We start from the raw sequence: 17,051 nt of genomic DNA on the forward strand, positions 1-17,051 counted from the left end.
ACTGACAAAGAGGTAAAGGCCTGGCTGTCTTTTAACACACACACAGACCAATCACCAAACATCAATTAGAACCAAGCCCCTGCAAGTGAAATAAGTTACAGGTGTGATGCTGCACATGGGAGAGCAACTAATGAGTATCCCAGCAATTAAACACCAGCTGCAGACATTCCTGTGCCGCCTCTGATCACATATACTGTGTCCTGGTCTACTAGCAATGACTGGGACCAGCATGCTAAGCGGCTACAGACGCTGGTTGACTTTATGAACATGTTAAGATTTTACCCTTGTCGACATTTTCATATTTTTGGCATTCTGACTGGTGACAATCAGAACCTTGCAGCATCCTGGTGTCTACCTTCTGAATGTTGACTTTTCACACCACACCCTGTCAGTAGTGCTGTGGTTTTAGCATTGAGTCCTATAAAATTATACTTACATTTCTTTTTTTCTTTTTTTTTCCTAGATTTTTCAAATGACCCAGTTGTTCAATTTGGTAAAAATATATTTGGAGGTACTATGAAGAATTTATCTTACAGTTTTCATCACCTCAGTGCCATTGTTCCCACCCTGCGGGACGCCAGCTGCAGTGGGTACCATAAAGCATCGTACATGCTTGCCGTTATATATGATATTGGTCTAGGTCTGCCTTCTGATCCAGCCCAGGTTGGTACTACCAAGAGGGGCTATTTGGTGCGACTGAAGCCACAGTGTATAAGGACACATCTGTATACAGGCTATAAATATTTGGTATATTGCTTAGCTTTATCCTTTGTCATTAGCAATTAATTTGATTTCCTAATATCATGCAAATGCAGGAAATGTCTTAATGACAATTAAACTTTCATTGTCATCAGTGTTTTTTCAGGTTTCTTCTCATTATATTAAAGGAAGGCTATAATAAAAATATAATTTATATACGGATACTTATAAGTTAACACAGTTGAACAGATTATTTTACTAGGAATTTGTTTTTCATTTATTTTTGACTGAATATTGCACTATGGGTCTGATACATCAGCGACCGCAAATGCAACTACGTGCGCAGATCGAGCGATTATTAGCCATTGTGCATGCGTACAAGTCGCACTGCGCGTGTGCTGCGATCGCACTGTGATTACGGACGCACAGAGGAATCCATCGCAGAGTGAGTGATAAGCTGTGAGCGTTTGGGGGTAGTGACGTGGGAGTGGCCGGAAAAACACAGACGTGTCTGTCCGTTTCAACGCCGTTGCTTGGGCGTGCATAAGTTAGCCACTACTATTACATACGCAGCTTAAGAGCCCAGTGCATGTGAGGAGACTTGCAGTGTCTGCAGCAGGTCAGACCTGGTGTAAATGCTGTATGAGTGGTCGATGGTACCGATGTTTACACAGAAGAGCGACATTGGATGGATGTGAGAAAGCAGCAGTGGGCGGCTTTTTGCCGGCGGAGCTTTGGAAAGCATTAGCATATTTTCGCCGCTGCGTTCCGTAAGAAACCGCAGTTGCAATTGCTGAATCAGGCCCTATAAGCAATTAAGGCAAATTGTATTGTGCATTAATTAAGGAAAGGCCAGAGGATTTCCAATGTAGCTATTTTGTAATGCAATGTGTAACATATAGACTGCCTGTACAGTTCAGTATTTACAGAAAAAGATATTAGCACTAGAAACTGCAATGCTAGCATCACGTGATATCTAATGCAAATCCAAGTGGGTAGATAGACCTTGCAGAAACGTGATAATGTGGCCTTGCTTGGCTCCCTGCTTCTGCAGTTGTTCAGAGGTCTACAGTGGCTGAAGTAGGCAACAGAAAGTCAGTGGGGTTCATGGCTTGAAAAAACTGTCACCGGCAAAGTGTAATCAGTCTGGTTTGCTCTGTGCAAGGAGCTAATAGACTATGCTATAGGACACCCTCAAGTTTCAACCCCCAAGCTGATCCCACTAAAAGTGGACAGACCAAGGGTCAATGGTTACAGAAATATGGAGGACAGAGAGCATAGATTTGAAACAAGATGCAGTCACATGCAGACATGAGTGGTCAGGGAAGGCTCATTACTAGCTTTTCATCTAGGGAGTAACAAGGTGCAAGGCTTATTGGTCAATGGGACATAGGGCCTGATTCAGAGCCGGACGCTATTTGCGGACGGTCGTTCAGGAAAAGGGGGTGGCTATTCAAATGAACCGTTCGCTCTTTGCGGTCTGTTGACGCCTCCATGTCTGAACGAGCGAACAAAACTTGCAGTCGTTTTTTGGATAACTACGCCCCCTGGCCGCTCGCATCCTACGTCATGTCCGCTATTTATTAGATTAATCGAGTACATCGACCAGCGTATGAACTGCTCGCTATTCTTGTGGTTGGTTTTTCCTACCACAATCTTGCTAGCAGTTCTGACTATAAAATAACCCAGTGACGTGGTCAATGACGCTGCTGTATTAATTATGCACACCCATAAAACGCCCGTTTTGACCTTTAAGCACGCCTGCGTTCGGATCTCCACTCCCCGTTTTCAAGCACCTTCCTCTGTTACCACCCACATACGCCTCCCCCTGGCACTCAAAATAGCAGGCATTCGCTATTTAGCGAACAAACGATTTTCGGCCGCACTGACTGGTTCGCGCATGCGTATTAAAATCCGTACGCATGCGCAGTTGGGCAAACATCGCTCGGAACGGACGAGCCGCCGCTTACGTGCGGCTCTGAATCAGGCCCATAGTTGCAGCCTTCTAATCTATATCTGCCTACAAAGCTCTGGACAAACTGTCTTTGTTGCCAGTGGCACCGTACAATTTACCTCCACAGTCAAATAAAGAAGAAAATAAACATTTAAAATATTCTGACACATTATACATTTGCAGTATATATCTGCATACTTGTGCAGTTCATACTTTCACCCAGAATCCTCTACATACTGAGCAATCATAAATTGTAGAAATTGTGTAAGGAAATATGTAGGTCATTGTGAATGAGCTACACTCCCATGTGTTCCATGATCGTATCAGTGAGCTCTGCAGATGAACGTTTTCCTTTCCTGTGTCTAGGCTCTGCTGTACAGTTTGGTTGCAGCACAAGGAGATGATAGGCTCGCTCTGCTGAAGCTTGGATATAAGCATCTCCAAGGGATTGACAATCACAGTTTGGATCTAGATATTGCATTCGCTTACTACATGAATGTTGCAAAGAAGACTCGTAAGGATCGTTCAGCAGGACATACAGAACAAGTATTGTGCAATACTTCCTTAAAGACATTCACCAATCATGTCCCCCAGCCTTCTGCAGGCTTCTCTGCTCTGCCCTCCCTTCTCCACTGTCCAACTCTCTGCATATCTCCTGTATGTTATTTGCAAAATAAGTTTGCCAGCCTACCTTTGTTTTCAAGTGATATTTTATTTGATCTAAAAATGTGCTGTGAAAGGATTGGTTCTGGGTCCAGACTGCAGTCAGTTGTCAGCGAGAAGACAAACTATACATTCAAATCTAGGAATAGCAATAGACAAACTTAAACTGCCCAATCAACCATGAAGGGGTAAATATACTAAGAATCGGTTTTGCTGTCTATAGCAATCCGATTGCCACCATCGTTGGATCACTGACTAAAAATACTCTATTTACTAACCATCGGATTAGAATGTCCATCTTATATTTATTGTCTAAAACCCCTTTCCTATAGAATCCGCCGTCATTCTACAGCGGAATGAAAAGTACTACACTGATCACTATAATCTGTGCAGGCTTTGTTTCATTAATACATTTTGAAAGTCATTAGCCACCTCTGAGCCTAGGCTGGTATTGGAAAATAAGGGGGGGAGGGGCGTGGGGTCCCCTCTATTTTCCAATAACCAGCGCTAGGCTGAACCAGCCAGGGCAGCTGACGCTACAGCAGAGGGACACACAGCATGTGGTGCTCCTGCCATAACAGCAACCAGCTCCAAACTGGTAAGCCCAGGGCTAATATAGTGGTCGCTCACATCAGCTTAATGATATTGCACAGGTGCTTGTAAAGGGTGGGGTTTACTTTGAACCACAGAAAAAAAAGGTATTCCCTCCAGCACACTGCAATAATATCAGCAAAAAATACTTGAACCCTACAAAATAATAGAAATTCAGAGGTATTAGTTGCATACATTTGCGTCAAGGCTCCTCTATACATACTGTCCCCAAAGCCAACTATGATGACCGCTGATGCACGGGCTGACGATCAGAGAGATTTTTCTGTTATCTCCTGCTTTATATAATATTACATTGCAGCAACACTTAATTCTGCCCTTAAAAATACAGACACAGCGGTTTCCCTGTATTTTAAGCGCAAAATTGCTTGATAAATATGCCCCTATATGTGTCTAATCTCCTCTGATTAATATCTGTGCTCTCCAATTTCATCTATATGTCTGCACTCTCATCTGTATGTCTGCACTCTCCTCTGTATGTCTAAACCCTGCTCATTATGTCTAAACAGTTTCCTCTGTATGTCTGCACTCTCATCTGTATGTCTAAGTACTCGTATCTGTATGTGTTCACTCTCCTCTGTATGTGTTCACTCTCCTCTGTATGTGTTCACTCTCCTCTGTATGTGTTCACTCTCCTCTGTATGTGTGCGCTCTCCTCTGTATGCCTACACTCTCATCTGTATGTCTGCACTCTCCCCTGTATGTCTAAGTACTCTCCCCTGTATGTCTGCACTCTCCTCTGTATGCCTACACTCTCCTCTGTATGTCTGCACTCTCCTCTGTATGGCTAAAGACTCTCATCTGTATGTTTGCACTCTTTTCTGTATGTCTAAACACTCTCCTCTGTATGTGTGCACTCTCCTCTGTATGTCTGCACTTTCCTCTGTATGTTTAAACTCTCTACTCTGTATGTCTAAACACTCTCCTCTGTATGTCTAAACACTCTCATCTGTATGTCTGCACTCTCCTCTGTATGTCTAAACACTCTCATCCAGGGACGTGCAGTCAGGGTAGGCAGGGGAGGCAGAGCCTCCCTTGTCATACTCCTGAAATTTGATATAGAAATGATTAGAATAATAGAAAGGAGATATTTATAACTTATAAACGTCTTTTTTGTTTATTGTAATCATTTTTATAGTTAACACTCACCAGCTTTGTGGAGCCCCCTGGGACTGCAGGGAACGTGAGATGAGGCAGCAACAGCTCAGCCTCGCTTCTTTATAGTCCGACACTGCTTGCAGAGCTGGGGGCGAGGCCACACCACAGGCGGTAAGCTGCACAGAAAGAGAGCACATGCCTCTGAGTTTGGGTGGCGTGCCATGGACACCTTGGATGTGTCATGTGACCAGGAAGTGTATTGCAGTGTTTAGAGATAGGAGCTTAGTAGGCATAAGCAAGAGAAGACACAGTGAAGCAGGTAGGAGAATCAATGGACATTGAAGCTTTGTGTAGTGAGGGGAGAGTTACAGTGAGTAGGCGGTGAGACAGGCTGCCAGCACTCAGACCCATTTCCATGTGTGCTTCCCCAGCCAGTGACCTCACCGCATCATTGCTTTCATCTGTATGTCTGCACTATCCTCTGTATGTCTAAACACTCTTCTCTCAGTGTCCCACTGGCCTATCAGGAGGACTGTTTCCAATCTGCCCCTAGAGGGAAAGCCAATGCTCAAAGATGACTTGGTTAAATGAGAACCTTATAATTGATGAACTTGGTCTTCTTCTTTTCATCCATAGATAAATTCAGAAGGGAGATTTCCTCAATAAATCTAACTGTGTACATTACATTACTCTGTCTCTGAGGTTGTTTAACACACCCCGTGTATTCCATTTAAGGCATTTGTAGAAATCATAAGGCTAATGGATGACGATATTTTGAAAGAGCAGACTAGAGAGAATGATGACTTTTTCTTGTGGCTTAAACAGAATGCAGAGAGAGGAGACGCATATGCCCAGGTAACCAAGACTTCTAGACATGACTATTATTACTGAATGACATTACATATAAGTATACCTGGCACCTTAACAATATGGAGAGTCATGTTATATTCCAAACCACTGTTCATATGCTTAATATTAAAGTACAAGGTACAAACAGGGCTTTTGAGAAAGTGGCAGGGTCCAGGTACTGAAGGGGGAGTGACCAAACCCGTGCAACCATGCTGTCATACTCGCACGCACTCCGGAAAAAAATAATAGAAAACATTATGCCCTCTGTGCCGCAGGTTGAATTTGTCCCCCTTAGCAGCTGGCCTTTGCCCAACTAAGAACGCAGGCCGGGTAATTAGTATTCACCCTCCTTCTCGGTAGCCCTGGGTACTAGCAAACGTATTTGAATTTAGCCCACAAAAGTAATGTAGAGCAGGATATTGGCAGGGACCATGATGAGCTTACTGACTGTACTATTTAGCATGCTAGCGGGGTTGATTAATTTGCTAAACAGTCTAATTATATTGCAAATCACCTGAGCCACAGAATCTTTCCTGGGTGGAGTGTAGAGTGCGGTAGGTATTCACAGATTGTATTTAATAAAAGAGGACATATAGCACTGTTTAAAATGTGAGTGTAAAGCTGAGTACACACTTGAACAATGTGATAAACAATATGTGCAAACGACAGATTGGGTGTACACACTATACCAGTAACTTTCAACCTTTTAAGCCCACGGCACACCGAACAAGATTTTAAAATTGCTAATGCAGACCATCAGTCCCCCACAGGAAAAAAAACACACACATTGGCCCCACGCACATTAAAAAGAACAGACATTGGCCCACACAGAAAAACAAACACACACATTGCCCCCCACAGAAAAAAAATAAAATACAATAGGCGTGTAGATTGGTCGGAAGTACCAAGATTACACAATACTGTATAACGTATAGTGTGTACCTACTGTAGCTTTAGGAGATAAATCTTGACCAAGACTATTTTATTTGGAAACGTGTATAAACAAAAGTGTTCTCTACTAGTATTTATGTCTATGAAGAAATAGAATTACTTTTGTTTTAATTTTTCAATGTATTATTTTTTTAAATGAGGTTATAACTTTCTATATACAGTAAGAAGAGTGTTTTTCTTGTACTGCTTGTAGTGCTATTACATAATGGAACACTTTTACAGCAAGCCACTGTCCTGTGACCTGTTTTATTAAGTAAACATGGTAATTGCTATAGAATTTTAACAAGCTACAGTACTTTAGGATTACTTTTCACCTATTTTAGATCTTAGATCCTCTTTAGAGCAAACTGTACGCCCCTAGAGGGTACCAGTTCTAGTGTGACAGGAACCCGACAATTACTTGTCAGGCACAAAGAACATTTTTTACATATACGGATCACTACTCTGCTTATACGCACACAACTGCGTTGTTAATATCAGTGGTGATTTTTAAATGTTAGCATTCGCATTGCGAACACAGCCTGACATAAAGACGCTCACTTCCCCTTACTCACATCCGTATACTTAACCAACACAGTGAAACAATCGGTAACATTGAGTAACATCGGACAGTTAGAGAAGCCCAGACCTTACTCAGGAATTTCTTACTTATGCGCACGCTATGACACTTCAGGCGGCATCTGGTGTCGCAGTGCCGCCTGCAACGGTGTTGCATGCCCATGCAACGGCGTTGAAACGCACTTCCTGTCAATCACTCTGCCATGGATCTGCATAGTCACTGCGCACACAATTCCTAACGCAGCGCCTAGCTCACGCACTGCGATGTATGTGCAGTGCGAATTACTCGACCGATTGCGTGCGTATAAGCAACTGCTTTCCTTGCTGAATCAGGCTTTTAGTTAGGTTAAAAAAATATTTTATTATTATTTGTATCCTTTATTTATTTATATGGCACCACCTGGGCTCCGCAGCGCCTTACATGGTACATGAATAGAAATAGTGCAAACACAACAAGAAAAATGTGCAAAAGACTTGCAGTACAAAAACATTACAGAACATGGGATACAAGCTATATAAACATTGCTACATATGCAGTCATACTCACAAAAGCAAGCCTGGCTGAATCTAAATGATTAGTGCCTTTGTTTGGCAGTGAGGAGGAGATGATGATATAAGTGAGGTAGAAAGCCATGCCGAGGAGAGCTTACAATCTAAAGGGCAGGGGCAGACAGAGGAGCATAGAGGGGTGGGTTAGGATAAGAGCTTGAAGGCTTTAATAAAGAGCTCATATGGAGCTTTGAGAGAGGTGGAGTCTGATAGGGAGAGGGAGAGAGTTCCAGTGGTGGGGGACGGCACGGGCTAAATCTTGGAGGCGGGAGTGGGAGGAAGCAATCAATTGGAAGGACAGGCAGCATTCATTGGCTGACTGAAGTGGAGTGTGGGAGTGTGTAAGAAAATGAGGTCGGAGATGTAGGGTGGAGAAGACTGGGTGAGGGCTTTATAGGTGAGTCTGAGAAGCTTACATTGGATTCTGAAGGGAAAAGGGAACCAGTGTAGGGCCTTCTGCAGAGGTAGAAGAAGTTTTGTTTGGAGAGAATGATGAGGGGATGTGATGTGGGCCTCACGGAGGCCAAGTAAGAGAGGTTAAACTAGTCCAGTCTAGAGATGACCAGTGAGTGGAGGATGATACTAAAAGAAAGCCAACACCACCTCATGCAGTACCAAATTTCACAGCATTATAGTAAACGATCTTGTTATGTAGACGGTATATTCTCAAACGATGCACCGTTGTCCTCTGCATGGTCCCTAATGTATGAAAAGTTAATTAGATTCATCTTTGTTTGTACTGACCTTAGATGTATTTATTCCTATAACTTAGAACACCTTTTCTACAGGGTTACTTCCTGGCACTGATACATATCTCATGTCTGTGCTTGGCGCTGTCTGTGTTTGCTTTTTGCTTATTAATGCTGAACATTCTGCAGTGTGTAATAATGAAGCTCATTGTGCCAATGTTCTCATTGTCCTGTAGCACAGGCTGGCACAGATGCTTTTCTGGGGTCAGCAAGGTGTTACCAAGAACACCAGAGCAGCCATAGAATGGTATGAGCGCGGAGCCCTGGAGAATGAAGAGCCAGTGTTAATGTACGACTATGCTGTCTTGCTATTTAAGGTATGTTGTGTTAGTCTGCATTATGTTGCTGTGTATGCAGGCATATCAGCCCTATAAAGATCGTCCCAGCACTACACAAGAGCACTGAAAGTGAACACTTAGGGGTATATTTACTAAAGTGAGAGGCAACCAATCAGATTCTACTTAACATTTATCTAGCACCTTCTAGAAGATAATCGCTAGAATCTGATTGGTTGCTATGGGCAACATCTCCACTTCTAAAACCTTTCAGTTTAGTAAATATACCCCTTGCTGGCCATAGATACCCTACAATAAGATATGCTTCATACTACCATTGCATTCTTCCTAGCATTCAATTAACTCACTATACTGATGTGTCCTCATACACTATTGATGCAGTTGCGCCAAACAACCCCTCTCGGCGATTATGCTTGTGCCAAGCGTCTTTTTCGCCTGAAAATGCATCTTAGTAGTAGTGTGATGCAACTAAGATGCACCAGGAGACTGCACTGATTATTTTGATATGCAACACTTGTACACCTGTACATCTGTGTGACCGATCCTGAACCTGTATACGACGTGCTACCATGCACCGTTCGCATTTTTTTTCCACTTCAAGTTCCGATTTGCTTCAGTCACACACACAGATATACAAGTGTCACATAACAAATTAATCAGTGCAGTCTCGTGGTACGTCTACGGCCCCGTTCTGTTGATCCACCGATCGGCGCCCATCGATGATAGGCAATACGCCATCGGATTAGGGAATTGAACATGTAAAAATTCCCTGACTTGCTAATTACGTCCATTTTCGGGGTCGGGAATCGAGATTTTTCAACATATCTTCCCGATTCCTCGATCCCCGGTATCGGTAGAATGGGGAATTTGCGGCAATCAGTCTCAGATGTTTGGGCCCCTTTTGTCGCATCGTATTGCGACTTAGAGACATTTTCAGTCGAAAAAAAAAAGACTCTCATACCAGGCGTATCGCGCCGCATGACCTATTGAGGCTAGATGTACATGTGTACAGTACAATGACAGCTAAGCTGCATTCACACAGATTAGATCACATGAACCATATGTCCTGAAACATAGCTGATCTGTATGACCCATTACTAAAGATTAGGTAAGTGAAGCAGAGACTGCAGCAAATGTTTAAAAAACACAAAAAAAATTATTTTCCATTTATATGTAGTGTTTATTTTCATGTAGTTATTTTCTTTTTCTATTTATATTTTACATACCGCATATACTAAGAATAAAATATAACTCACTGTTGCCATTACCAAGCAATAGCGTTCAATAACACTTCATTTAGTTAGTAAGATGCAGCTAAGAATACTGAATTTAAACCTCTATGCGCTCCTGCCTAAACCTTCTAAAAACCTGCCTATACCTTCTAAAATTGACACTATTTGCGTACGCAGTCATACAGTAAAATAAAGACTTCAGACCTTGAACATGTGTTTCCAAAGCACAAAGTATTATTCCAAGCAAAGTACAGTTTGTTACACGCTGTGATCTAATACAATTTAGCGCAAAGAAATTATACAGACCCAAGATACAGTTATACATACGCACGCGCTCTGGGACCAGATTCCGGCATCAGCAAGAAACCTCCATCAACAGCATCAGCATGAAGACTGAAGACTGGGGTCAGAACACGCATATTTATACCCTTACAGAAATAGACTACACAATAGAGAGGTTCGTTGCGATCCCATTGGTTCCCCATCATGGTGCTTCTGTTACAGGACATTTAACAGGCTGATTCAAATGGACACAGACCAGCCTCCGACAGCTGGTTATCTCCATTTTCCCGCCTCATGCAAATCTAGGCTGTTAATTTTACAAAGTACATTACTTTAACTTTCTACGGTCCATAAGTTGAGAATGTATGTTGCGATCTTCACACCGATGATACCGGAAAGCTGTTGAGAAAGTGAAGATCAGTATAACACCAAACATGGCTTACTTATGACGTATTAAACCTTAGATGCAGTAAACAGTCATTTCTTTACACGCTGGCATTGTGAATGAATCATGTAATAATAAACCTTTTGCACTACGGAACTATTGCTTTAAGTGTATGTATGCAAGAGAGAACGACACTAAATAGCATTGTGCGTCTGGGGGTCTGTGGGGTACTTAGCGAGCAGCACTAAGCTGGAAAGGTATCTCTGAGTGTATGGGACTAAGGGCCTGATTCAGACCCGGACGCTATTTGCGGACGATCGTTCCAAAAAAGGGGCCGGCTATTTAAATTGAGCGCTCGCTCTTTGCGGTTTGTTGACACCTCTATGTCTGAGCGAGCGAACGAAAAATGCGCTCGCTATTTTGTAAAGACGCCCCTTTGCCGTTCGCATCACACGTCATCTCCGGTATTTATTACATTAATCGGGAACATCGAAAGGCATCAGAACTGCTCGCAGTGGTTGTGGTAGGATTTTCCTACCGCAATCACTGCGAGCAGTTCAGGCTAAAAGACAACCAAGTGACGTGGTCGATGACGCTCCTTTTACTAATTATGCACTCCCATTAAACACCCTTTTTACTGTTAGGCACGCCTGCGTTCGGAACTCCACTCCCCCGTTTTCAAACACCTTCCCCTGTTACCACCCACAAACAGTACATTCTGTCAATCAAATTAGCAGCCCCTCGCTGTTTTGCGAGCGCACGATTTCCGACCCCAATGACTGGTTTGCGCATGCGTATTATGACCCATATGCATGCGCAGTTGTGCGAACATCGCTCAGAGCGAACGAGCGGCCGCTTATGAGCGGCTCTGAATAAGGCCCTAAGTCGGTATTGGTTGTGTAGGGATCATTAAAAAGCTGAACGTGCTAATAATTAGCTATTTTACGTTGTGCACTGTTTAACATCGCGTGTATGTGTTAATGTGAATGCAGGGAAAACACCACTAATTTGCTACTATTTTGCACTGTTCATTATTTAAGTTCATGGTGATTTTAATGTGTTGGAAAGTCATTTTTATGTATGTTAAACCCTGTCGGTATGTGTTTGGGGAAGATTGTTAAAAAGCTGGCCGTGCTACTTATTAGCAATTTAGCGTTGTGTTTTGTGTACTATGTGGTTTTGACAAATTGCTATTTATTAGCAATTTAGCGTTGTGTTTTGTGTACTATGTAGTTTGGACAAAATGGCGCTGTGTGACCTATTTTTAAGATGGAGTCTGGTTGCCATTCGCAAGATGGCGTCGCTCCAAGCTAATTTTACACTGATCCTGTCTCATCCACTAAACCAGCTTCGATACAGCCCAGAGTTGGTCATGCACTACTGACAAACTTGAGTGGTTAAGTGTAACAGCAGCAGGCAAGAGTAAATATGTTACAGTTGAAAGGTACGCCCCCTGGTGTTTATTGGGAGAATTCCCAGACAACAGTACAACACTGATAAGTGCTTATTATTTATTAAACTTTTTATCTGAAATTCAAATGGATTTGTGGCACATGAGCTGGAACACAACCGAGAATGAGTAGTGTTTCCCAGTGTCCGGGACAGCTGCTAACTGGTGCCACAGCATGAGAATAATGGTAAATAGCCCTGATAGTACATCTCTTACCACTGCGAATTACAACGAAGAGAAATGTTAGTTGCCTGGGAAAAATGTAATAAATAACATAATAAATAAGCATAGGTTTTCACTGTCATTATTATCTTTTATTTATATGGCACCACAAATGTTCCATATTGCTGTACATATTAAATGGAACATACACCAAGATTACATAGTATATGGGTAATCAGACAGGAAAGTTACAGACAAGTTTACAAATATACATAATTATAATCCACAGATTCTATAGCTACGTAGAGACCACAGAACGCCATACTCCCAAGATATTACATTGTAGAGAGGCTGTGGGTGGGCACTTAAAGACAAAGGGGAGCACTATTGGGTATTACATGGTCAGGTGATTTAGGAGTGATAAACTTAATAATATAGAGGTGCACAAATACATTGTGGTTTACAAATGGGATGCTGTTAACTTACCGCCGGCTGGAATGCCGGCTGTCAGAATCCCGACGTTGGAGGTCTAGACTGGTACTAAAAATAGGCGTCTAAATTCTGACGCCTATCTTTAGCCAGACACCGAAATCCCGACGCCCGGCATCCCAAACGAAGGTAAGTGGGGACAGTTAACTGTTAGCTGTGGGGGGAGGGGGTTAGTTTTAGGCACCCCCAAGGTGACTTTGGGTTAGACACCCCTCAGGGAGGATTAGGGTTAGGCTAGGAGAAGGGTGGGTGACGGTTAGCCACCACTTGGGGGAGGTTAGGGTTAGGCACCACCAGGGGGAATTAGGGTTAGGCACCACTGGGGGGAGGTTAGGGTTAGGCACCACTAAGGGAGGAAGTTTTGTAGAGTTCACACTAGTCAATCAGTTTAATTTGTACAAAGTAACTATAAATAATTACAAAAAACAACATCCTGGTCTTAACTGAAACAAATTAAAGTAAGACTTCTTACTATTGTTGGTGGTGCTACCAGATCACTTTTGTGAAAGTCACAATCTTAGCTAGTTTGCAAAGGAGCAGAAGAGTAAATATAGTCTTACTGGTGCACTCTTGGTTGAATAAAGTGAATAGTCAGAGAAAGAAAAAATTTATTATGAATATATAATACTTAACCATTAATTAATATATTAATAAAAAGAGTGTATTTACAGATACACTTCTTGATACATGGGATCACAAACAAGACAAATATTCATAAAAATACAAATCAAAGATACTACATTAATAATAGTTATGGCTAAAAAAAATTTAATTGCATTGCAGAGGGAGAGTTTCAGTCCGGCTTGAATGAGAGAGCGCTAGAGTAATAGTAAGAAAAGATACCTCGTGTGAGAGTGACAACAGGAATGTGGCTGCCGGTGGTGTATGAGCTTGGCTGCTGTGTACAGACAGCCTGTCGGATGGACGCGCGTTTCACCTCTACAGGCTTGGTCAGCTGATCGCCATCAGGTGACTAAGCCTGTAGAGGCGAAACGTGCGTCCATCCGACGGGCTGTCAGTAGCGGGGACAGCAGAAGCGCTTTATCTGTTGTTTCCCTGGGGATTATGTGCACCTCCATATCCAACGTATCCAAATTGGTTTTAAACATTTGGTCTTTTGTTTAATTTGACCAGTACATTCATAAATGTATTGATCTATACCTTTTAGTGTGAATTTTTAGGTCTATATTCTAGAAATAACCTCTGGGAGAGTGATTTTTCAGGTCTGATATTGATTGGACAGAACTGGGTAAAACGATAAAATATGGTTTTAATTTGCTCATGTTCTCAATTCTGTCGCTTTCAACCATGTGCATAATGATTTAGTTATAATATGAAGCTGCTATGACTTTGATGTGTTTAAATTGATATCCAGTGAATTTATGGAAATATTTATGTATTACACATCTAAGTAAGGTGGGTACCTATTCTAGTTCCCTATGAATAAACAATTCAATGGTAATTTATGATTAAAATAAAGGAATTGAGTTTAGAAGTGAAAAATGTTTTTCGCCATAACCATTATTAATGTAGTATCTATGATTTGTATTTTTATGAATATTTGTCTTGTTTGTGATCCCAGGTATCAAGAAGTGTATCTGTAAATACAATCTTTTTATAAATATATGAATTAAAGGTTAAGTATTATATATTGATAATTCATTTTTTCTTTCTCTGATTATTCACTTTATTCAACCAAGAGTTGACCAGTAAGACTGTATTTGTTCTTCTGCTCCTTTGTAAACTAGCAAAGACCACGAAGGGTGGGTTAGGGTTATGGGGGGAGGGGAGGGTACTTGCCAGCCCCAGTCGGGATCTTTACTGTTCCGGCTTCCGGCGTTGGTATTACATCCGCCGGCATTACATACCGATTCCTTACAAATTACTACTGTACTGTACAAAGCTACAATATTTTCAAAGTAGAATTTTTTTTTCAATAAAGTGCCCTCCCAACTCCTGTGTTTTAGGGTGACGGTGTACCGAGGAACATGAAACTGGCTTTGGAATTAATGAAGAAATCTGCTTCTAAGGTAAATAATAGTAATTAAATATTAACTGGTGTTCTGGTCTTGCGGGCTATTGTTATGAAAGCTGACGTTACAGCTCATATACAAGTTTATAGGTGCACGATATCTTCTCTGGAGAACAGCAATAATAGCTTAGAGAACTGTAAACTAAAGTCATATTGTGAGTGTAGACAGTCTTCAGGCTAAACTACGTTATACATTATGTTACTGTGTTAGCTTATACAAATACACTGTACCAGATTTATAACGGCTTAGAAGATTTTCCCGCTGTTCAGGGTCTGACTTCCTCATTGTTGGCATCCTGGAACCCTTATGTTATTAATAGCAGAATATCAGATCCTAGACCTGACTTCCTTATGGCACTGTGAAGTGTTATGCAGTATTTGTTTATCTCACAATGGCCCAATCTCATGCCTGTATTTGCACACAGGGACAAGTGGAAGCTCTGAACGGCTTGGGCTGGTATTACCAACATTTCAGGAAAGACTATGTGAAGGCTGTAAAATACTGGAGGGAAGCCTATGACAAGGGGAACATAGATGCAGCATTTAACCTCGGAGTAATGTGTCTGCACGGCACGTATCCAGGAGAAGCAGGAGCCAATGAGGTGAGTATGACTCCCACCTTCTCGTGTGGCCAGCATCTAACGGCAGCCTGCACTAAGATACAGTGCATTCAATTAGAAGGAAGATAATCTGTTTCCAAAGTCGGTTTCTTTTTGCCAAGTGCATGTCCTATTTATTTTAGCCGGTTTGTATGAACACTAATAATGATAATCATAAAAAACATTAGGGCAGTTTTGATGCTAAAGCTACAGTACTTTAAATGCTTTCTGTATTACAAATATGGATTGTTAGTTCAGTTTATTACAAGACATATTAAGTTAGCACATATAACCCCTCTGACCTGCCCTAGATATAAATTCAATCAGAATTTCCATACGATTATTGTTATGCTTTTTTTATTTAATGGGTGAGTCTTACAGATGTTCACATACATCTGTCCTCAAATAGCCCAGTTTAGCCTGCCACGGACTTCACGACGTAGCCGCACCATATGGCTTTTTCTTAAAATATGCGTCTTACGGGCCTCATTTATCAACAAGTTTTATCATACGCAATGAGTTTTAAAACCCATTGTATAGGATAATGGTGCTCCAGCCAATCAGCTCCCAACTGTCACCTGTTTGAAAAATGACAGTTGGGAGCTGATTGGCTGGAGCACCATTTATCATATGCAACGAGTTTTAAAACTTGTTGCGTATGATAAAACTTAAGAGTAAATAGCTTAATGGAGTGTAATTCAAAATGTCCTCTTTAAGGGGTTACAACTCCATGCAGTTGTTCTATTAGGGAGCAAACCAATTAGGAAAAACACTAATAATGTTCATGAAAGGCACTGCGGTTATAAAACCAATATAGAGATGCACTTGTACCCATATAATCACAAAACATATCATGTATTATGTGTTATGCACAGATACTGTATATAAAATATAAATAAAACCACATAACAAATCTGGTAAAAATGCATGAGACAGTCCATTGTATATATTGTATCACACCCATATACTGGAAAAAGTATCAATAGATATACATATCAAAATGATGCTAATGCCGAAGGCGGCATCTTGAGCAAATAGACGCCTCCTGCAGGCTTCTATGATCTGCTGCTGCGTCCGAGGGAGGATGCAACCATTATATTACTTGCATGAACAGCGCCCGTCTGAGTAACTCAGGTTACTCAGGATGGGCATGAAATTCACACTTCTAGCCCAGTGAAGCTGTGTAGGAAGACGCAGAGACTTACCTTGTGTATTATAGTATCATTTTACAGGAAAACCACGCTCTGTTGTTTATTATAGTATTTTACAGGAAAACCGCGCTCTGCTGTTTATTATAGTATAATGTTACAGGAAAACCACGCTCTGTTGTTTATTATAGTATAATGTTACAGGAAAACCACGCTCTGTTGTTTATTATAGTATAATATTACAAGAAAACCGCGCTCTGTTGTTTATTATAGTATAGTATTACAGGAAAACCACGC

The 17,051-nt window shown here is 41.6% G+C and overlaps 1 protein-coding gene across 2 annotated transcripts in view; it reads left to right on the plus strand.

Annotated features, from left to right (window-relative positions):
* SEL1L3 (SEL1L family member 3) overlaps window positions 1-17,051 on the plus strand; it is a 103,390-nt gene that overhangs the window by 60,406 nt on the left and 25,933 nt on the right. For both annotated transcript variants that reach the window (XR_015870057.1, XM_088450610.1), the window contains exons 10-15: window positions 464-663; window positions 3,020-3,199; window positions 5,759-5,878; window positions 8,856-8,996; window positions 14,943-15,005; window positions 15,433-15,609. Coding sequence is in view for 1 of the 2 variants with exons in the window: in XM_088450610.1 (XP_088306736.1) it covers window positions 464-663; window positions 3,020-3,199; window positions 5,759-5,878; window positions 8,856-8,996; window positions 14,943-15,005; window positions 15,433-15,609 (881 nt within the window). In the remaining variant the exon portion in view is untranslated. The remainder of the gene's footprint in view (window positions 1-463; window positions 664-3,019; window positions 3,200-5,758; window positions 5,879-8,855; window positions 8,997-14,942; window positions 15,006-15,432; window positions 15,610-17,051) is intronic.

The sequence above is a fragment of the Taudactylus pleione genome, unplaced genomic scaffold, assembly GCF_031769625.1.
Source record: "Taudactylus pleione unplaced genomic scaffold, aTauple2 ptg000520l, whole genome shotgun sequence".
Taxonomy (NCBI): domain Eukaryota; kingdom Metazoa; phylum Chordata; class Amphibia; order Anura; family Myobatrachidae; genus Taudactylus; species Taudactylus pleione.